This window comes from Malus sylvestris, chromosome 9 (assembly GCF_916048215.2).
Source record: "Malus sylvestris chromosome 9, drMalSylv7.2, whole genome shotgun sequence".
NCBI classification, from domain to species: domain Eukaryota; kingdom Viridiplantae; phylum Streptophyta; class Magnoliopsida; order Rosales; family Rosaceae; genus Malus; species Malus sylvestris.
In genome coordinates this window covers 7,491,518-7,512,029 of record NC_062268.1, presented here as the reverse complement: position 1 = coordinate 7,512,029, position 20,512 = coordinate 7,491,518, and the positions used below count along the sequence as shown (strand labels likewise).

Sequence of the window (20,512 nt, the reverse complement as noted above, 5' to 3'; positions counted from 1 at the left end):
TATTCGAAACACACGCGGGAAAATAGGCGCCATGATTAATTAAAAGAAAAAGCCTATGTTTACTTGATTGAATTTGAAGATTCCTTCAACCATGAGCGAATTTCCAGTGAGCCACAAACAGGAGACGGAACACTAGTGAAGAAGGAACACGACGAAGATGCACAAAAGCAACAATTGATGAAGGGGAACAAAACCTAACTTCTCAGTTTGAAATACTTTTTAGAAATTGTTATTGACACTTTAAAATTTTTATTTTAAACTTTAATTTTTTATAATCAGAAAGAAAAATATGTTTGTGAGAAGTGCATAATTAGATATTGAGACACTGAGGAGGCCTAAGGTTCATCAGCTCGACTCGATTGATTTGTTCTTTGCCATTTTGTCATTCATTGCTTAATATATATTTTACTTTCTGTAACAAGGGCAGATAGCCAATCATTGATAAGAAAATTGGATAGGTTGGAAGAATGATGAAATTAAAAACGCCAGTATATATATATATGTGTGTGTGTGTGTGTGTATAAAAGCCGTCATCATTGAATATTAAAATTTTTATGTACAAAGTTAATCCAATTTCCATATGATGATGACATTGTTAAATGATGTTGTGAAACCGTGTATCATAATATGGGTAAACGACAATCAGACCGAAAAATTGATACTCATTTGTAATTAAGGCACAATTAGTTTAATCTCCAACTACCATGAAAAATGACATGAAATTTGGTGGCAACGAGACCAAAAAAATATGTGCTGTCACACGCTAGCTTCAAACATAATCCATCACCAAAGTACAAAAACATTCCAGATATGGGATTTTCTTTACTTGTCTTACGAGGAACAACTTTAACTGCTAGTACTAGTTATAATATTAAGGAAAGGATATAGAATCGCCAAAAAGCATGGTAGTTGGACGTCACCTTGCAATTTCTTATCTTGCACTAGGCCCACAAAGTTGAAGTTGGGGGTGGAGGCCTATAAATTTCAAATCACAGTTATGTAATTGCCAACACATTCAAATCAAGTTTCTTCCTCTAAATTACTACAAGTTGAAGATCAGTTGCAACGAAAATGGGGTTGATTCGATTTTCTGGGATTTTGGTTTCATGTCTTCTGGTGATCATAGGCTTCAGTGAAGCTCAGTTGCAATTGGGATTTTATTCCAAGAACTGCCCAAAAGCAGAGAAGATTGTGAAAGACTACATCGAGAAGCATATCCACAATGCACCCTCACTTGCAGCTGCTCTCATAAGATTGCACTTCCATGATTGCTTTGTCAGGGTATGTGACCATCTTCTTCTCTTTACAGACCAACATTCTCTGCAACTGTATTAATAGGGTTAGAATTGTAATTTGGAACTAATGAATGCTTGTTGCTTATTAGGGTTGTGATGCATCCGTTCTTCTGAACTCGACTTCAAGTAACCAAGCTGAAAAAGATGCTCCCCCAAATCTAACCGTCAGAGGATTTGACTTCATTGACAGAATAAAGAGCCGACTTGAAGCTCAATGCCCTGGAGTAGTTTCCTGCGCAGATGTTATTGCTTTGGCAGCAAGAGATTCCATTGTTGCAACAGTAAGACCTACCATCAAAGTTCAAAAACCAAAATAATCAAATGTAGTCCCAATTCTTCATTAGATTTTCATCTTTGTTTATTTATTTTCTTGGCATGGTGTGTAGGGAGGTCCAACTTGGAAGGTTCCAAAAGGTAGAAGAGATGGGGTGATCGCAAGGAGGGCAGAAGCCTTAGCCAACATCCCACCCCCATTGTCGAACTTCAGCACTCTCCAAAGAACTTTTGCCAACGTGGGTCTTGATTTGAAGGACTTGGTCTTGCTATCTGGTAAAGCTAATTCTTGAAATATACAGGACAATGTTCTCTTATCAGACTTATGTTGTCACACTATGAATCAAGATCACACATTATAAACGATAGTTAACTTGATCAATAGGTCAAATTTTATAGTCTTACTAACATACAATAACTAGTGGCATTAGTTGCACGGAATAAAATGGATAAAAAAAATCAATTAGTAGTTAATAGGTTGCTAAAGGCATATCAGTGGCTAATGGGCTTATGCACCTAATCACACCACATGGGTTAATTTGCTCCTTTTTTTTTTTTTTTTTTTTCAGGTGCTCACACAATTGGGGTCTCTCATTGCCTATCATTTTCAAACCGCCTTTACAATTTCACCGGAGTGGGTGACCAGGACCCGGCTTTGAACGCCCAATACGCAGCCAATCTCAAGGCCAACAAGTGCAAAACTCCAACTGATAACACCACAATTGTTGAGATGGACCCTGGAAGCGTCCGTACTTTTGACCTAAGCTACTACACACTTTTGCTCAAACGGAGAGGGTTGTTTGAATCCGATGCTGCTTTGACAAGCAGCTCAACCACTCTTAATTATATCAACCAGCTGCTCAAAGGTTCACCGCAGAACTTCTACGACGAGTTTGGAAAGTCCATGGAGAAAATGGGTCGGATTAACGTTAAGACTGGATCGGCTGGTGAGATTAGGAAGCAGTGTTCAGTTGTGAATAGCTAGAAAACGGAAATCTTTGGTTAATTTTCAGTGTTTTTTTTTTTTTTTTTTTGGTGTAATAAAAATGGCAATTTTCGTGAACTGCATGCATGTAATGCTTTCTGATATTATATTGTTTTGTATTAATAAAGTTGAGGCTTGTCATTGTCTTCGTGTACGTAAATACCAAATCATTATAAAAAGGGGATACTAGGGAGAATAAGGTCTTTGTATCTTAGTCAAACCACAAATTGTGACTAATCACTACTTCAACGACGTGATTTGTTCACTACTTTAATGGCTAATCACGAAAAAAAATATAACTTAGTATTGTTTAGCCATAATAAATTTAGAATTTTGGTGAAATGACTATGCATCATTCTATATGCTTAATCTGGTAAAGACTTCTTAAACGCTAGTTAGTAACTTAATACGACGCTAATTAATTACATGTTTGGGCTCATTTCCACAATAATTTCCATTATATGACTTTTTTTTTTATTTGTATGTATAGATCATTGTTAAAAAAATTCGTCCAAATCGAAAAACATTTATACAGCCATTTGATTATTACAGTGAAATAATATTTATACTATAATTTCACAAATAAGAAAAATACGAATGCTAGAACTGACACTGGGCTTTTAGGTTTCGGTTAACTTAAAATGGGCTTGAACTCTTTCATTTGGCCCATTTTTGGTATAGCCGTCAAAACCCTAAACCCCACCCCTAATTTCCATCTCTCACATAAACCCTAAGCCTATATATACAACCAACTTTCATCTCCTATCTCTGCAACCTCCCATCCCTTCGCTTCGCCTCCGCCGCCATTACTGGCCGAAGTTTTCTTAGATACCAAAATCTGGGGTTTTGAATCGAATTCGAATTTGTGCAATTCCTCTGTGTTTCTGTCAAGTGAGAAGTGTGCGGTGATGAGGCAATTTTGTGGACTAGAGTTTATGATCTGGGTTCTTCTCCCAAAAGTTTGATTACAAACCCTTGGCTGTCTGAGCACACCTTCATCTCCTCTCTTCTTTTCCCAATCCAATTTCGAATTTAAAAAATTGCTTTTCAAAGATTACCCATCTCATCTTTTTGGATTTTATCAATAACCCATAAATTTGTTTTGTCTAATCCTGCAAAAAAATTAGGGTTTTTGGTATGATTTGTTTTGTCTAATCCTGCAAAGTTAGGGTTTTTGGTGAAATTGGGGCTTATGATGATAACATACAATTATCTTAGCGGATTTCAGTGAGCCCTCTTGGTCAATGATCTGATTGTTACACACACTGAGGCTCAAATTCAATTTTTTTGTTTTTTTTTTCATATAATTTTTTTTATTTTAGATTAATTAATTTTGGAAATTGTGAATGTTTTGATTGATGGGTTGTGGTTGCAATGATGAGATTAAACACTTGGACGTGTTTTGGGCAGTGGACGAGGCCTCTTTTGGGGTTCTTGCCGTGAGCTCATCTAACAGAACGACTTCTCCTTCCACTGAGCTCCCACTCCCCCACATTATTTTTGAATTTATATTAAATATTTTTGTTAATTTTTGGATGAAATTGTAAGAAAGATTTGAAACTTGCGTCCATTACCAATTCTAGAGGATTTTCTGGTTCCTCCTGATGTAATGGCTCGGACGCCAAATTCATTATTGTGGCTATTCTGATCAGTGGATTCGCAATGCCATTGGATCCGGGAAACTCCACATACATTCATACATCCGAAAAAGTGCTTTTAGTGATTAGCGAAAGTGCTTTTAGTGATGAGCGAAGTGCTTTTGCATTCTTATAAAAGAACGATGAACAAATTATCCTGAACAAATCAACCAATAAAAGTGCTTTTGACTAATGGTCTTAAAGATTTTAACTTTGTAAACTGAGAGGGGCTTTTCTCCTTTTGTACATTACCAATAGAAGGATTCAAAACAAAACTCGGTGTCCTTGATCTTCATTTTGGCCAAAACGGTGTAGCCAGATGGAAGTAACCGAGAAGTTTACCGTCCGGTCGTAGTTTTTCGTCGACAAATCTGCTTACCGAACCCCATCACCGGCGATTAAACTTGAGGTTTTAGGGCCGGACCGTGAGACGATTGAAAATTTTGGACCAAAAGTTTAAGAGCCATGGTAATTACTTGAACTTGTATTTACAAAATCAGAAAAACATTCTGTTGATTGAAGGGCAAAAACGGCTTAAAAGTACAGGTAAAGCAACACAAACTGTATAAAACGAAAATAACAAAGGCAGTTGCCGGCCTCCAACGGGCAACTGCGAAAATCCACACCAATTGATTGGGAGTAAAATGGATGGATTCAGATATTTGGTGGGAGGAAAAAAAAAAGGCTCCAACTTCTAGTACGTTTTCCCTCGGGTAATTGGTAGTATTGCTCAACAAAAAAGAATCACATGGTGTATATTGGCTGACCTTCAACCTCTCATTCAGTTGTTCAGTATCCATTTTCCGAGCTTTACTTCCTCTTGGATGCGAGATAGATGCCTGATACTATGGCCGCCCCAGTTACCGCGACACCCAAAGATTTAAGGATCCTCGCGGTGGTAAAAAAGGACTTTTGTGATGGAATTACCATAAGATCCTTCATCTGCAATACATGGTAAAACACAGAGCACCGAAGTTTAGAGACTAATTGTAGGAAATACTTGTCAAAAAATGCAAACACATACTTTCTATTCTAGAAACCATCAACGATAAATCGGATCCAGAAAGCAAATCTAAGGAGCATTATTGGGAAAGGAACTGATTTTCCTGTACAATCACTACCGACGAGTTGGGATAAGATACAAACTATAAAATTTATTCAAAAGGAAGGATTCACCAACCACAACAGGCTGCTGCCAATGCTTCTTAATTCCTTGGAGGTGCCCCTTTCCCACTACTGCAACTACTGAACGATGCTCGCTGGCAATTCTCAGTAATGTAGACGACATGTACCTAAATATTCAACAATTAAAATCAAGCAATCAGATCAACAAAACAATAAGACTCCACAAAATTCAGTTATCTAAGGTCTTTGGAGGTGTCCTATGTTTTAATTGAATAGGTGCCCTGACAGATAATATTTAAGGCCGTAGGAGAACTGAATGTGGAAAATGTCCACAAATCAAAATGAAATTTGTTTATCTACACACCCCAACCTCCACAAGCATATATAGAGCTCGTACTTAGATCATACAAGAGTGTATATACAGCCAATAATCATCATCAGCGCCGTTCCTTTGTCTACATCGAATTTACTTTCAGTGTGGACATAAGAACTTGTTTAATAACTAAACCTCTGTGATGAAGAAAATGTTCACTATATAAGGGCAGAAAAGAAACAGAAAATTGTGAAAGGACAAAGGTATGCAGATGTGGCATCATCTTTTGATCTTTGCATTAGTTTGATTGAATAATTAGCTCAGAAGAATACTTACTGATCTCGCTCATGTACGAGTGTTTCCATTAGAGTTGGGTACTCCTTGCTCATCTCTTGAATCACAAGAGTAAGCATGTCAACATCATCCATTTCCTTAAGCTGAATATACACAAGAACAAATCATTAATCCCAAGAAACTAAACATTAGCAGAATGGAGGAGTAGTTGTCTTTCAACAAATCAAGTAGATGTTTACCATACTATTAAGAGCATCGGGACTTGGTAGAAAGACAGCTTGAAAAAGTAAGGAATATAGCAGTTTTATCTTATGCCAAAGTGGCATCTTTGCCCACGTCCTTCGCAAGGTAATCTGTTTTCAGTCAGTGTAAAGTCATATATCAAAGTAATTCTTCACCAGGAAAATTATACAAAGTCTGAAATACGGATATATAAGTATGGAAAGCCAGCTTGAAAAAGATGAGTTATTATAGCAGGGTCGGCGTAAAAGAGAACCAAGAAACATAAAAGTAAGACAATTAACATGCAAATATGCAATAGATACTAGAATTTTGAAACTGCCACCAAATTTGCAAGGAATGGACTTGAAAGAGAACTTCGGGCATAAACTTTCTGCAAGTCTGGTTTACGGGTTTCATCTAGAGAGCATCTTGTCAACAAAAAAAGCAAAGCTATAGCATTCGATTGGAAGAAATCTCATCATAATCAGCCTTTAAAATGAAAATGCACTTTCATTACACATCAAAATTACTTGTGCAGCTGATAAATGTTTCTTCGGCCGAAGAGTGGAATGTAGCCAGGGGTGCATTGGGCAGGCTGCAATTGATAGATATCAGAAAACCAAAATGATAAGGTATAATGTATTATACCTGCACGGGGCGATCACCAAGTATCACCCTACCGCCATACTTCATTGCTTCTTCATATGCTACACGAAACTCAGCACCAGGAAACACCTCAAGCCTACTTGAAACCTAGCAGAAAAATGACACGAAACATTCCACCGCTTGAATATACTGAGAACATATGGAAATTATGCTTGGTATAGTTGGATCAAAGATGAAAACATGCCTTTGCAAGGAACCAGCTGTAAACAATTCCAAAGGCATTGTGCTTTTTCTTCCACATTTCAATCATTTCTCCCATCGTCGGTACCTGATGAATTAAATGCATTGGTAATCATGTTTGGTTATTCAAAAACTAACGCCGAACCAGAACATAGACTCAGACCTTCAAATTCTGAGGGGTGAGTGCCGCCACTCGACTCGAGCACAACTCCAAGAAGACAACCTACATTCATCACACGAAAATTCGTTAACTGTATTATAATTTAACATAATTTCATGACACTGTTGTCAGAATTAACTTAATATAAACCTTATTAAGCAAGTTTCAAAACGGATTATGCACCTCTGGTTTCAAATAGCTGATCACGGCTTCAACTTCTCTGCACGACTCCTACAAACCACACACAAAACCAAAGACCAAGGCTTTCAATTCAAATTTTCTCACCAACCAAACAGGAATTGAATTCTCTTACCACCGAAACGTGTGCCGTTCCAACCAGGTGCACGTCGCAAACGCCGCCCTCAGCCGTGGACTCACAAGTGAGCACCACCACGCTCCTCGACAACTCCTCAGGAAGAAACCTCCTCTGTTCGAAACTCTCAGCCACGGCGGTCATCGAAATGCCGTCGTCGTACTCATCCCTCGGCGCATCGACGCCTACGATGCTATCGGACAAATCCTCAGTCGTAGGGTTCTCGATGTGGACAAAGTTTTCGGCTGACGCCGGGTTGGGCAAAGGTGATTCCGCGTCCATCAGGGGCCGTATCGGTTCGCGCTGACGCGGACCGCCGTCGGTGGCAGAGGAAGCAAATCTGAGATTCCTGACGGTGGAGAATTGCGCGAGGGAGTTAGGAGAACGGCGGAGAGAGAGGAAGACGCGGCGGGACTCGGGCGAGTAGAGTGAGGCGACCAGGCGGGTCGAGCGAATCATAACACTTTTGTCAAGGACAGAACAGTACGCTACCGGTGAATGCATATGTATGATCTCATGGAGACACGTGTACGGTCAATGATGAAGTAGTATTGTATGTATATATAAAGGGCTTCCCTTTCTTCCTTTCTCGCAACTTAGCTCTTACGCTTCCGATATTCTGATTGGGGAGATGGCGGATAGGAAGCTGTTCAAGACGAAGCTATGCGTTTTGTATCAGAGAGGGCGGTGCGCGCGGCAGAGCTGCTCGTTTGCTCACGGGGAGGCGGAGCTCCGTCGCTTTTCGGGCGGATCCTTTCACGGTAATATTAATATTTGCTTCACGTTGGTTTTTTCTCTTCAGTGACCTACTCTGAAGCTCTGCTTATCTTATGAAAGTGGGTTTTTTTTTTTAATTTAATTTTTTTATTTTTGGGTTGAAGTTGAACTTGTAACTGTATTGGGGTTGCACAGAATTACAATTTACTGTCAAATTTTGATAATTTATAGTAATTTTTGTAGATTTTAAGTCATATGTTTGCATATTTTTCTTTGAAACTACATAATTTACTATAATTTTAATGAATTCTGTTTACTTGAATGAATTCAAGTGATTAATTGCTCTCTCTCTCTCTCTCTCTCTATGTTGAAATTGTCTTCTGTTTTATGATCATCTAATGCAATCCTTCCCATGTTTGAAACAATGATGTGTCTGCAATTCGGATAATATATTATTTTTCGTTCGATGGAGCAAATGGGAGCATGTATGTTTACAGACTCGGGAGTCGGGAGTTAAAAGTACTATTCCAGAAAGATTGCAGATTTAGTCATTCAGTGGTTAGGGCTGCTATCAAAATCTCTTCTTGAGAGACATGTAGCGTTGTCAGAATATCAAGGCGTATGAAAATTCCCAAGTTCATGTCGACGAGCAAGGTTATTGTATTGATTCAGTATGGATTGTCCCTGGTGGTTTATATTGAAGCAGATTCCTATTGTGGTATTTCTGTGGGGAACCTTGTCATTATGTTGCATCTTCGATATGCTATGATGGATCATCAGCGTTACGTAGTTCTGGAATATATCTTCTTCTATAGAGTTAAGACACAAGATGGTTTGGTGAACATGCGTACTTTCTATTTGCTGCTTCTGCAGCTTATGGCTTATGAATTTCGTGGGGATTATGGTACTCTCTTTATTTGTAGTCTTGACTTGTATCTTCAAGATATTTCCGAGATGGAGAAGAATGCTATTTTTATGGAAGTTCTGTCAGAAGAAACTAAATGATTACGTGTGCTTCAGATAATTTATATCTGTATCCTTATATGAAACCTTGGAGAATCTCTTGACCTTTCTCATTGCAGCTTTATACTATTGTTCAGATAATTTATATCTGTATCCTTATATGAAACCTTGGAGAATCTCTTGAACTTTCTGATTGCGGCTTTATACTATTGTTCAGCAAGATGACGGGAATCCCAATTCTCCTCTTTCCAATGTTTCTCTGATATATGAAGGTTATCTATAAGCTCACACATGGGTTTACTATATCTATTTCTTATATAAGACCAGTAGTTTCTACTGTGTACCCCTTGAAACTGGCAAGGATTCAACATTATTGTTCATTATTATGTTACTCATGCTATTCCACGTGATGGTAAGCTTAGCCTCATTATCACATAAGGGGTGCTCTCCTTGTTTCTTTAGACAGACGAATTAGTAGCTAGTTATTAGATCTGCTTTACTGAAAAGTTTTCTTCACTCTCTGTAGGTGGGCGGGACTCTGGAGGCGATGACTTGAGGGATAGACTTGACAGAAGGCATTCTCCGCAGCGAAGTTATTCACCAGAGAGAAATATAAGAGGCCGTCATATACTTCGTGGTTAGGAAGCACTCTTACTTAACTCTTCTGTTGTATTGTTTTCCATATTTTTCTTTCTTTAGTTATGCCTTACAGTAACAAGTATGAGCAAAGTTTGGTGCAGCATCATGTAACTGTTAAGTCTGTTATCGAACTTATTTTGGTTTATAGTTCCTTTTTTTCACTTTTCATAAAGTCTGACTACTGTATTTTTTTTCCCTACAACTGTCTTGGCGGAAATGAAACTGCAGAATATAGTCCATCCAGGTCCCTTGAGAGAGAAAGGTAAGTTAAATAAATGGATCCCTTTGCAATTTTCTTTCTTTGTGAATGTCACACATGTTGAGCACTTATCCTTCTAATGATCTACTCTTTATAAACAGCACAAAAAAATAAATTAATTAATTAATTAAAAAAATATATATCTTTTCACTTTAATTTTTCCTGATCACTTTAGCGCTTATTTTTCATTTTAAATTCATTGGGGAGCAGAAAAAGAAGGAAGAAACACTTGGATGGCCAAAGCGATTTTTCTGGAAGTTTGAGAATCTCAAATGAGGCTGAAGATGAAGCTAAAGAAGCAAATATTAAACTTAGTTCGACGGGTGTTCTTGAGGTGCAGGTCTGAAATTCTGTTCAAAAGTTTTCATCACGAGTTCATCTATGCTTTCTAATCTTGATTGAGATTCTGTTTTGATATTCTTCCTTGGAATTTGGAGCAGTTAAAGCAATTGCAGTCAGAGATCGACATGCTTGATAACCGTAAATCTCAATTAGGGGTCAGTTCAAATTACCCAAACTTATGTTTTTTATTGGTCAACAAAATTGTGATTTTTGCCAGTTAATTTTCATTTATGTAAATGTGAATATGCCAATCTAATTTTCAATGGTCTTTTGGGCAACTTCTTTTGGACATTGTTACTGAAAATAATTGATAAAAAAAAAAAAAAAGGTTTGTCAAAATGATACCATGCTGTTGTAGCACTAGTCTGTAAAAAACAAAAAAAATATGTATTTGCATTTTCAGTCGTGCTGTTGTCTCTTGCAAGTTGTTTTAGGTGTATCTTCTTCGGTAGATATCACTTTACTTTCATTAAGATGGTGGGAATATAATGTTGTATTAAAGCTTTTCAGATGGTTATTGAGCACTTTTTTTTTTTGAAATATCTGCCTTTTGGTCTTTCTTTCTGTTTTCTCATTGCTATTAAACTGTCTGCTTATTTCAGATTGCTGCCATGATTTATTGAATGTCCTTTAGTTATACTTTTTGTGTGCAATGCGTTTGTTATTTTTCAGGTTCACCTGGAAGAGAAGTCTCAAGAAGTGGATAGTCTCACTTCTAAAATTAAGGAGCTTGAGGCTCAATTATACAAAGAGAAGGAGGAATGTAAGAGGTACTGAATAGAGTGTAAGGAATTTGTGTTGCCTGCTACAGGGTAGCGTGTTTACGGAAGTCTTACTCACTGATTGATCTTTCTTCCTCTTCTCCGGGATTTCAAAATTTCAGGATCTCCTACAAGGTGAATAAGTTTGTAAAAGCACATTCTCGTCATTCAAAGATACAAGACCAACTAAAGAGGCAAGTATTTTTTTTAATATTGTAAATACCTCTGGTTGCTTTGGCATTCAGTCATTATTGGAGTTTGTAGAGCTCTTGGAATTTGATAATTGTATTGAAATCTGTAGATCACAGGTCCGACTTAATAAGTTGGGAGATCAGCTTGCCTTAGATATTTATGGAACTGATGCCAATGAAGAGGATTCGAGCATTAATATTGTTAGTGATGGTGAGACTACTGGTTTTCCAGTCACCCCCCATAATGAGCAGCTGAATGATGCTTCTCCAAGCAAGAAAAGGCTGGATGCTATTAGGGATACCGCCAAAGAATCAAAACAAAGTGGTAGGCATTTACATTTCCATGTATGGGGTTTTGTGGATTTGATGAAATATATGGTTTGTTCTTCTCTCAGCTTTGAAGTTTTATATATCAACCTCTTTTTTGTTTGTTGAAAGCAGAATCAGTATAAATAAAAGCCCTTTAGAGTTTAGAGTCTCATCATTTGTGGCTAGTTTTGTTTATTTTCTGTGTGCACCATTCTTAGACATGTTTAGCTTCTTTTCAAAGAACAAATAGATTTTGCTAATTTAATGATTTTTAGCTTATCAGTTTTTCTTCAAAATTCATGTGCATCATTTGATTACTTGGACTTTGGACTATATTGTTGAAGTTGTTTCCGTAATGGATACCATGTGCGGTTTTTATTATGGGTGCTTACACTTTAGAGATGTGTACCAGCTCATCCAACAAGAGGACATCTTACAACATCTAGCAGACCAAAGAAGCTCTCTCGGTGGAGCATACACCCTACTCAATCAAATTTTGATAAGGAGGAGCCAGTGAACAATGGAATTGGCGGTCCAAAGGTTTTAGCTAAGGAAGGCAAACATGACAGGAGAAAGACTGCTTCCTCAGGCATCCTCTCTGCAGATAAGGTGCATCTTTGTACTTTCTATGGGAAATTTGTTTAATTGCTATACATTGGGCATAATATTTGCTGAAGCCAGCAGCTATATATTTTAGGCAATTTGAAATTCCTGATTCAGTTTAACTCCACTGACATTGCTGCATGCTCTCAATTAATTTAATTTTAATCTCACATCTTTTGTGTTAGAATGAGTTGCCTCTGAACTTCGTCTTCTTTTTCAACCCTGAACTAACATTTTTCCTCCTTGAATGAAAGCTACGCATGTATGCCTTAAAAAAAGGTGCAGCTGATATTAATACTTGCACTGAAATCTTTTGGACAACAAATGTGTAGTTAAAGAGTTCGGAGTCAGGACCTGTCGTACCCTCTACCAGTATGGCTGCCCACGCAGTTGACACAGAAGTTGAATTTGAACTGGAGGATAAAAGTGAGACAGTTGAGAATGGTTCTGCTAGAATTGAGGAAGGAGCTGCATATGAGAGAGGACGCTTTTCATTTCACCTTCCTCCACCACCTCCAATCCTTAGAAATAACCATTCGCAGGTCAGTATTTTTCGTGCGCTTTTCATTGTTTATGATTGCTTATTGAAGTTCATTGTTCATGCACCCTCTCGCGTGACATTCTGGCTTTCAACGCAGTGGATATCATCTGTCAAGTATTCAGATCATGCCGTGATTATATTTCATTCTTTTGTCAAATGTTCTTTTCAGTGTCTAACGGCATCTCATTTTTTAATGCAGTATGAGGGAGATGATGAGATCATAGATGTGCAGGGAGTTGAGTAGGAGATGGTGCAAGTATTTAGCAGTGAGAAGATAGATTTAGTTCAAGTACTAGCTGTTAGAGACTCGTGTATCTCCTACATCTGATGCCGGCTTTGCAAAGTTATGTATTTGGTGTACAAGCTTCCTCGTTGCGTTACACGGAGCCTATAACTCTACATATATATTTTTAAGGCTTGATGGATCAAGCTTGATTGCATAGCTCAGTGTAGTAACATACGAAGATATTCTTTCTTTTCGAAGATTATTTTCTTTTCTTTTCAGCGTTCGTCAGATTCTCGTTTTCTAATGCAGTTTTAAGGGGATGGGGATGATGGGATTATAGATGTGCAGGGAGTTGATTAGGTGACGCTGCACTTTCCCTCTCGTTCCCATATATTTCCGGTCGTCTTTCTTTTGCTGGGCAAGGATCCGTGCACTTAACATAAGCAGTAACAGGATCAGTTGAACCAAGATCGAATTCAGCACCATCTCTGGTGTATAAAAGACGAATCGAACGATGCTGAAACATAAATGGGAAAACGGGGAAGCACCAACGTAAAACCAGAAAATTAAATGGTTGATAAACAAGCAGTTTCATCAGCAAGAAAACCGGCGGATTAATCACACAATTTTGGCCCTTCTTCTAAGCATTTCGGGCACCTGCACTTAAAACCATAATCTGCAAGTAATGCCCGTCTCTCTTCGTAAGGAAGGTCTTCATCGACGTAAGAAATGGTAACCTGGAAAAATTCAAAGTAATCATCAGCATTTTAACACAAGTTCGATAAAAGGATATTGCGACCTTATAAATGGCATACTAGACCGAGTCGGAGATTCACTTTCGTACCTCTTCCCCCTTGGAAATCGGCTTAAGTGCAATTATCGTTGCTTGGCCATCTCGGTCCTGGTAATGGAGAACAAGCGTGAATGCAGACGCACAAAAATTAATTAAGGAATGCTTTAAAAAGCTGCAGATGGCGTTTGCTTTAAACCGTGGTTTTGCATGAAGATCTCAATTACTATATGGAACTTGGAAGTTTACGTACCTCCTCTCTTTTGAATGCTTTCGCATTGGGACTACAAGAATGATTCATACAACTCTGCAAAGGATAGAACGCTGTGCCTAAAACAAAATTGACAAAACATTGGAAGTTAATATTTCTCCTCGCCAAACCGAGAGAGACAAGTCCACATTTGTTGACCATTAGCTTTTAAAATAGTTTGCAAGGCAAATATATCAGCAACAAAATTAATATATCCAACAGGCAAAGAATGCATGCTCTACAAACACCAATGATCTCCTAGTAAGAGTAACAATAAAAACTAAATTCCACCATGACAAGTTCACGCTTACTGAACACCGTTAGCCCCAAGGAGGTAGTCCAGCCTCGAGAATAAATATGTGAGCATGCAGAAACAAGCATCGAGGTAGTCCAGCACCAAGAAGAATAAAGTACAAAATAACAGCTTGAAAGATTAACACCAAGAAGAATAACGTATAATGGTGAAGAAACTGCAAAAGAGCATGATACCTTGGCAACAAACAGAATAGTCATCACCAAGAGCATCCAAAAATGGTCGTGTAATACCCTCAACTTCTTTCTGTCATGAATAGCAGGAAAATGGCATCAGAACATCCAAATTTTCGAATAAATTAGGTGAAAAGTATGACTTCTAACCTTTTCAGGATTTGGAAGATCATCAATGTACAAAAAATAATCTTCCACTGGAGATGCTACAACCAAATCACTGAAACAAAGTGAAATAAAATTAAAAGCTTGATGACTCAAGCAAACTATATAAGCAATTTGACAAAGCGCATGAATTACTTCAACCACCATTGCTGGCACCATTTTGGATGCATGCACAGTTTATATATTCAATGGACGAGACAGAAAAGGGGATAAACCCTTGGTAAATTCTGACTTACAGATTATTCAACTCAAACATGGCAATTATATGCCCATAGATTTCGAGGGAGAATACTGGGAAGAGTCAAGGAGTTCAAATTTAACTGTCAGAAACAGTAAGCATGATTCTAATAAGAAAACATACGTCAAGTGCTAAAGTGGGTAGGATACTTGGTTTACATTCCTCATCAAAGATGGCTGCCTTCAGGAGTTCAAGTGACTGAAAGATTCAAATATACAGTTAGAACTTCAAATAACAGAATATTATACCAGAGGCATCAAAGAATCTAGTAATATTTTGGATCATGATGATTATATGAAATAAACATTAATTTGACTTGTTTGGAAGCTCATAATCCCTAATAAGAACATACACATTTTCAAGAGATGACAACAGAATATAGCGCTCAAACTAGAATTTCTAAAACAACCTATCTAGTGGAGAAAGTACTACCGTGAATGCCAACTCTCTTATCTGCATCCTAAATGCAGCTTCATCAGAAGGTTCAACGTCAAATGGCAAAGCAATGCAGTCCCACCACCTAAGAGCAAATAAAATGTGAGAAAAGGAGGAGACAAGAAACCGTCATGTAAACATTTTCAAAACCATTGCACACGTTTATTATGCAACTGATGCCACCTAAAGTGGAAAACTCATTAAAGTGATGTCGTACGAAGTGTACTAGTATTCCATACTTCTGCCCTATGCACGGAAAACATTTCTTCCTTTTCAAGGATAACATAAGGAGCACTTAAGATCGTTTACACAACAGCAAGTCTTCACTATATACGTAATATAGCTACCTTCTCTTGTGTCCCACTGATATTGGTTTCCAAGCTTTTAAGAGTAAAGATAGATGAGGGCTGCCTGCAACATTTGGTGTTTTCTCTCGGTCTTCAGAGTAAGCCACTTTCAACTTCCTGTACTTCAATATGGTGGAAGACACTGCCTGAAAATAAACCAAGGAACTTGGTCAACTAATTGGACTTATATCATATCATATGGTATAAGACTTATCGAGCGTGACAAGAACAACATGTAACACATAAGGTACCACGTACTTATCGTGACAAACTGAGACAGAGAAGTAATGCTACTACCCATGGCGAACCATCCCAAAAACATATCGTGACAAACTGAGACCAAATAGTCTGCAAGTATTGATCAGATAGTTTGCTAGAAGTTCAGACCCAGACAAATAAAAGATTGGAATTAGAATTGCTGTTTGTCATAGAAGGTACCTTCGCAGCAAGGAGGAATATATCATTTGTGTCTGGTAAAAGCAAAAAAAAAAAAAAAAAAAGGATAAAATTAGAAGACAATAGTGGGAAAATGAATAAGAAGGTAGAGAAGATATAACCTACGAAGCACAGCTCATCCTACCATTGGCATGCTGTATAAATTCTACAAGTGCCTCCCTAGAGATTGCTTCGGACCTCTCCCCGGTGCAAAGTAAGGAATGAGATAAATCCCAATCAGACTCTGCACATTGTTTGCTACAAGATATCGGCACACGATAACAAGTTATTTATTGGGTACTTGATTCACAAAGAGATAAACCAGTCCAATGAAAGAAAGTTCATTTATTATTGCAGTGCCATTGTCATAGTCCAACATGCTTCAAACATAAAAATTTGGCTTACCCACCTGCAGTAATAAGCTTCTTTACAGCCACCAGGACATGGAACAACCGGAGGCAGTGAGAACTTATCAGAGTAAGGCAACTTTAGACCACCATTCATTAAAGATTCAACAATCCCTTTCGGAAGAGGAACTTTCTCTTTGTAAATAGAACTGCTAGGCCCAGAGTCATCCAAGTCTTCATCTTCAGCTGAGTAGTCAGCTTCACAGCAATCTCGGCCGGCAGAAACTCCCAATTCTTGCAAATAGAGTCTCCTCCCAATTTGAAGCTCAACAGAGCCAACGAAACGGAAACAGAAACTGCACACCAAACAATCAATCTGCAAAACCCAATTGAAAAAACACACTGAAAACTAAATTAAAATACCCAAAAGCAAAAGATAAAGTCCTTCATCAAAGAAACTCCCAATTCTTGCAAATCAAGTCTCCTCCCAATTGCAAAACAAAAAACAAAACAAAAATGAAAATTGAAAAGACCCAGGATCAAAAATTCAAACTTTGGATCAGAGAAAGTTAGAACTCAAGACCTTGTTGGAAGAATGCTGAAGACCCACAAGCATTTGGTCCTTGAGAAGAAGCTTTCCTTCTTTCAAGTCCGAGTCCGCGTACACACCTGAAGATCAAAGAGCAGATTACAGATCGAAACGAGTGATGGGAAACTTGTAAAATGGGGGTTTTACCTTTCCCGAGCTCTCCGTTTTGTTTGACTGTGATGCCATTGCATTGCCTGCTGCTGGATTGAATGAGCTCGTTCAAGTACTCCTCGACGTCGGCGGGTGAAGGAGGTGTGAGAAGAGCAGAGATTTCAGTGCCCAGCTCTGCATCGATCGGGCAAACGATCTCCATCAAAACACACACAGTAGAAACAAGCGAATTGCTCGCTGAATGATAAATTGCTAATGGCGGCGAAAGGGGACGACTTGCGCCTTTTGTCCTTTTGTAAATTAAAGGCCAATTTTATATTTGACAAAACCCAGTTTTTTCTTCTAAATATTACCGATCAAAGGAGTCAAACTCAAATTATCCAAGCAAAAGTAATCAGGATTACTGATTAAAAACAGGTTTTTTCTGAGATTTGAAATCAATAAACGTGGTTCTGAGATTGTACATCATCAATTATTTTGATCATTTTATACAAAATGATTTGACAAAAATTAATATTCTTATTTAATTAATATTTTTTTTAAATAATCAAAATAATAAATGGTGGACAAACTCTAAAAATATTCTAAAAAATTAATCAAGATATGTAATTGATCTGTAATGCTACATAGCACTAAGTAGTAAAAAATTAATAGTTGAATTAAAAATAGAAAATTTAAATAATTTTATAAATAAAATATAACCGCTAACATCTGTAACATTGTCACACCACTAAAATGCGAGGGTTGATATGACTGTTTCATTTTATGTGAAAAAAAGGGGATATATTTGAAAGAAAAAAACACCTTTCTTTCATTTGCTTTGCCGACTAAATTAAGATATTTTCTTCACTTTATTATAAAGCCAAATTATGATTGTTGTTAATGCACAAAATTCGGAGGATCTTGGATCAACGTAAGTCTGACCGTGAATCACACAAACGCTCAATAACACAAAGATGTATTGTGGTTTACCCCCAATATTTGGGCTACGTCCACATTGATGTTGTATGTATGGATTACAATAGATCAACAATGCAATCATTGCCATTTTGCTCTCTATTTGGCTGGGAAGGTATTGCCCTCTATATTGTTGTGAGGGTTGAATGTGAGACTACGTGGATCTCTTTAGTGAAGGTGAGGCTGAATGTGAGTCCCCTCTTAGTGAAGGTGAGGCCTTTTTTTATAGAATAAGGGTTTTCTCCTTTCTTACATAAATCATGGGTTTAGGGATGAGGCCCAAAGATGAGGTTCAATATATGGTACCAACAGGAGTCCCTCAAGTCTTCAGTCAAGAGAGTCTTTTAGCTGGAGACTTCAAATTCAATCCATATACGGGCCGAAGTGGCTAGATGTCTTGAACCAGTACCCAACACAAGGCAATGCTCAACATAAAGCAATACTCGGCTAGAGGTATCACACGTTACGAGACTGCTCGGCTGGAGGCGATGCTCGTTGCGAGGCTGCTCGGCTGGAGGCGATGCTCGTTGCGAGGCTGCTCGGCTAGAGGCTATGCTCATTGCGAGGCGGCTCGGCTCGTAGTATTCCTCATTACAAGTATCTACTTTATGTTGACATGCACTCATTATGAGTTGATTCTCGACATGATTCGGGTCCGCTTGTCGGATTTGCATATTGGGTTCTTTTAATCAGCAACAATGTTGATCAGTGGATCTAGTTGCTCAATAATTCATGACAATAAATGACAATATAAGTATGACAGTATAATGAATAAATCAAATTGATAAAGTTTGTCAAGGCAAAATATTGTACTATATGCCTTCTATAAATAAATAATTTATTCAGTCGTGTGGTAAATCACATGTTGTATAAGTGACATAGTTTAATGGCAGTCACAATATTCTAGGCCATGAATAAATATTGCACATGTACTTGGGTATATGTCATTGGGTAATAAATAATATATATATATATATATATATATTATTGTCATTCAAGTTGTTGATATCCAATTTGGTCAGATGAGGTGATAAAATAATTATATAATGTAAATGGTGTAGTGGGTGTACAGACTTTGCCACGTTTTATGGTAGTGGTCATAAAGTGATCAAAGTAATGATAACCGTTACAAACAATAATAATAACAAAGTAATGATAATCGTTACTTTGAAAACTTGGCTACTAGCAAGACACCTCATTCGTCAACTCTCTCGACCGGAGACTTGGGGGACTCCTACCATATGCTACTGCACCTTGATACTCGGAAGTCTCACGACCACTCAGTGACTTGGATTTTTTCAAGTCTCCAACCGAGAAGTTTTCCTCACTCGGGAAATTAAGGGAGCACTATTTCAACCTACATGCTTCACTCACAAAGCTTCAACATACAAGTTTTAACAAAAGGAAAAATTCAAAGAACTTAGTGAAGAAGGCTTTGGTGTATTTAACACAATACGTTGAAATGAAGCAAAACTTATTTATTGATATCTCCGATAAGTTACAAATATGTACATATACATGAATCAAAATAAACAAACAAGAGGGAGCCTTCACAAAGGTTGCTCAGAATAAGTCTCAGCAGTCGGCAGGGCCCCAGAAAGAAAAGGCACAGAAGGGTGATCATTCGAAGCCTCAGTATTGGGCAAAACCCCAGAAGGAGGAGGCACCTGAGGTTGATCATTTAGAGCTTCATTACTCGGTACAGCCCCAAAAGACGAAGGTAATAAATGCCTTTGGAACAAACCCACAAACCTCTAATGATCAAGTAAAATCTGACCATCAGATTCCTGTAGCTGGTCGAGCTTCATCTTCATGTTTGTAGCATAGTCATGTGCGAGCATGTGCAACTGTTTATTCTCATGCTTGAGCCCTTTGATTTCCTGTTTGAGACTTATCACTTCAGCCGCCAATGATTCAACTTGGCAGGTTCGAGTAAATAGACGTTGGGCCATATTAGACACAGAACCTGCACACTAAACACTGAAAGCCAGAGAATCCTTAATAGCCAACTCATCAGACTGTTTGGAAAGTAGTCTGTTATCTTTGGGAATGAGAAGGTTCCTTGCCATCACCGCAGCTGTCATATCATTCTTCATCACAGTCCCTAACGGTAAGATGACAAGTAGGGGATAAGAAGAATGGACGTCATATGTTGTCTTGAGAAGGCATGGCCGCCTCTTCACCAAAGTTCAAGTCAAAACGACGGTCGGATGGGCCATACATTCTTAGAAATGATGAAGGAGAAATGAGGTGTAATAAATCTCTAAAGTATAAAAATAAAGGCAAAAGTCCTACAAGTAATAACTCTCTGAACGTACTTTTTGCACACAATTGGTGCCCCTATAAAA

General features: G+C 37.9%; 4 protein-coding genes and 4 non-coding genes across 10 annotated transcripts; 6 read left to right on the top strand and 2 right to left on the bottom strand.

The window, feature by feature from the left end:
- Nucleotides 1-989: 989 nt before the first annotated feature.
- On the top strand, nucleotides 990-2,694 carry LOC126634279 (peroxidase 3). The gene is made up of 4 exons (XM_050304785.1): nucleotides 990-1,281; nucleotides 1,385-1,576; nucleotides 1,682-1,844; nucleotides 2,138-2,694. The coding sequence occupies exons 1-4, from the start codon at nucleotides 1,072-1,074 to the stop codon at nucleotides 2,551-2,553; spliced, it is 981 nt and encodes a 326-aa protein (XP_050160742.1). The 5' UTR covers nucleotides 990-1,071; the 3' UTR covers nucleotides 2,554-2,694.
- A 755-nt stretch (nucleotides 2,695-3,449) lies between these two features.
- LOC126584055 (small nucleolar RNA Z157/R69/R10) lies at nucleotides 3,450-3,548 on the top strand. Its single transcript, XR_007609973.1, has one exon. It is a non-coding gene; the product is annotated as a small nucleolar RNA Z157/R69/R10 (small nucleolar RNA).
- Nucleotides 3,549-3,739: 191 nt separating this feature from the next.
- LOC126584057 (small nucleolar RNA R11/Z151) lies at nucleotides 3,740-3,827 on the top strand. The gene has a single exon (XR_007609975.1). It is a non-coding gene; the product is annotated as a small nucleolar RNA R11/Z151 (small nucleolar RNA).
- A 94-nt stretch (nucleotides 3,828-3,921) lies between these two features.
- LOC126584058 (small nucleolar RNA Z152/R70/R12) lies at nucleotides 3,922-4,035 on the top strand. Its single transcript, XR_007609976.1, has one exon. It is a non-coding gene; the product is annotated as a small nucleolar RNA Z152/R70/R12 (small nucleolar RNA).
- A 90-nt stretch (nucleotides 4,036-4,125) lies between these two features.
- On the top strand, nucleotides 4,126-4,249 carry LOC126584067 (small nucleolar RNA snoR80). The gene has a single exon (XR_007609984.1). It is a non-coding gene; the product is annotated as a small nucleolar RNA snoR80 (small nucleolar RNA).
- A 382-nt stretch (nucleotides 4,250-4,631) lies between these two features.
- Nucleotides 4,632-7,967, bottom strand: LOC126634662 (uncharacterized). Its single transcript, XM_050305199.1, has 9 exons — nucleotides 7,464-7,967; nucleotides 7,334-7,381; nucleotides 7,154-7,213; nucleotides 6,995-7,078; nucleotides 6,793-6,897; nucleotides 6,162-6,275; nucleotides 5,965-6,065; nucleotides 5,371-5,482; nucleotides 4,632-5,132 (listed from the first exon to the last, which is right to left on the bottom strand). The coding sequence occupies exons 1-9, from the start codon at nucleotides 7,965-7,967 to the stop codon at nucleotides 5,001-5,003; spliced, it is 1,260 nt and encodes a 419-aa protein (XP_050161156.1). The 3' UTR covers nucleotides 4,632-5,000.
- Nucleotides 7,968-8,080: 113 nt separating this feature from the next.
- Nucleotides 8,081-13,292, top strand: LOC126634661 (zinc finger CCCH domain-containing protein 13). Of its 3 annotated transcripts, none has more exons than XM_050305197.1 (11): nucleotides 8,081-8,224; nucleotides 9,670-9,780; nucleotides 10,011-10,044; nucleotides 10,252-10,375; nucleotides 10,482-10,538; nucleotides 11,056-11,153; nucleotides 11,267-11,338; nucleotides 11,446-11,660; nucleotides 12,057-12,253; nucleotides 12,580-12,789; nucleotides 12,988-13,292. In XM_050305197.1, the coding sequence occupies exons 1-11, from the start codon at nucleotides 8,095-8,097 to the stop codon at nucleotides 13,030-13,032; spliced, it is 1,293 nt and encodes a 430-aa protein (XP_050161154.1). In that variant the 5' UTR covers nucleotides 8,081-8,094; the 3' UTR covers nucleotides 13,033-13,292. The 3 variants fall into 3 exon arrangements, with proteins under 3 accessions (XP_050161154.1, XP_050161152.1, XP_050161155.1); XM_050305195.1 differs by having other exon boundaries at nucleotides 10,252-10,381; XM_050305198.1 differs by lacking the exon at nucleotides 12,988-13,292 and having other exon boundaries at nucleotides 10,252-10,381; nucleotides 12,502-12,649.
- Nucleotides 13,293-13,454: 162 nt separating this feature from the next.
- LOC126634660 (histone-lysine N-methyltransferase ATXR2) lies at nucleotides 13,455-17,500 on the bottom strand. The gene is made up of 14 exons (XM_050305194.1): nucleotides 17,244-17,500; nucleotides 17,091-17,176; nucleotides 16,570-16,883; nucleotides 16,306-16,418; nucleotides 16,164-16,195; nucleotides 15,726-15,871; nucleotides 15,376-15,463; nucleotides 15,093-15,141; nucleotides 14,942-14,996; nucleotides 14,691-14,760; nucleotides 14,544-14,613; nucleotides 14,058-14,134; nucleotides 13,859-13,915; nucleotides 13,455-13,751 (listed from the first exon to the last, which is right to left on the bottom strand). Exons 1-14 carry the CDS (start codon nucleotides 17,407-17,409, stop codon nucleotides 13,629-13,631), a joined length of 1,446 nt encoding a protein of 481 aa, XP_050161151.1. The 5' UTR covers nucleotides 17,410-17,500; the 3' UTR covers nucleotides 13,455-13,628.
- Between the last annotated feature and the right edge of the window lie 3,012 nt (nucleotides 17,501-20,512).

Bases quoted from the DNA above. Each gene is read 5' to 3' on its own strand.
- LOC126634660 (XM_050305194.1), bottom strand. From the start codon at position 17,409: ATGGAGATCGTTTGCCCGATCGATGCAGAGCTGGGCACTGAAATCTCT. The intron at 16,884-17,090 runs GTCTTGAGTTCT...TGGGTTTTGCAG, and splicing joins TTCAGCATTCTTCCAACAAG to ATTGATTGTTTGGTGTGCAG. The intron at 14,997-15,092 runs GTATCCTACCCA...GACTCTTCCCAG, and splicing joins TGATGAGGAATGTAAACCAA to TATTCTCCCTCGAAATCTAT.
- LOC126634661 (XM_050305195.1), top strand. From the start codon at position 8,095: ATGGCGGATAGGAAGCTGTTCAAGACGAAGCTATGCGTTTTGTATCAG. The intron at 10,539-11,055 runs GTCAGTTCAAAT...GTTATTTTTCAG, and splicing joins ACCGTAAATCTCAATTAGGG to GTTCACCTGGAAGAGAAGTC. The intron at 11,661-12,056 runs GTAGGCATTTAC...GATGTGTACCAG, and splicing joins CAAAGAATCAAAACAAAGTG to CTCATCCAACAAGAGGACAT.
- LOC126634279 (XM_050304785.1), top strand. From the start codon at position 1,072: ATGGGGTTGATTCGATTTTCTGGGATTTTGGTTTCATGTCTTCTGGTG. The intron at 1,282-1,384 runs GTATGTGACCAT...GTTGCTTATTAG, and splicing joins TCCATGATTGCTTTGTCAGG to GGTTGTGATGCATCCGTTCT. The intron at 1,577-1,681 runs GTAAGACCTACC...CATGGTGTGTAG, and splicing joins GAGATTCCATTGTTGCAACA to GGAGGTCCAACTTGGAAGGT.
- LOC126634662 (XM_050305199.1), bottom strand. From the start codon at position 7,967: ATGCATTCACCGGTAGCGTACTGTTCTGTCCTTGACAAAAGTGTTATG. The intron at 6,276-6,792 runs GTATAATACATT...GACTGAAAACAG, and splicing joins TTGGTGATCGCCCCGTGCAG to ATTACCTTGCGAAGGACGTG. The intron at 5,483-5,964 runs GTAAGTATTCTT...TTGAATATTTAG, and splicing joins CTCGTACATGAGCGAGATCA to GTACATGTCGTCTACATTAC.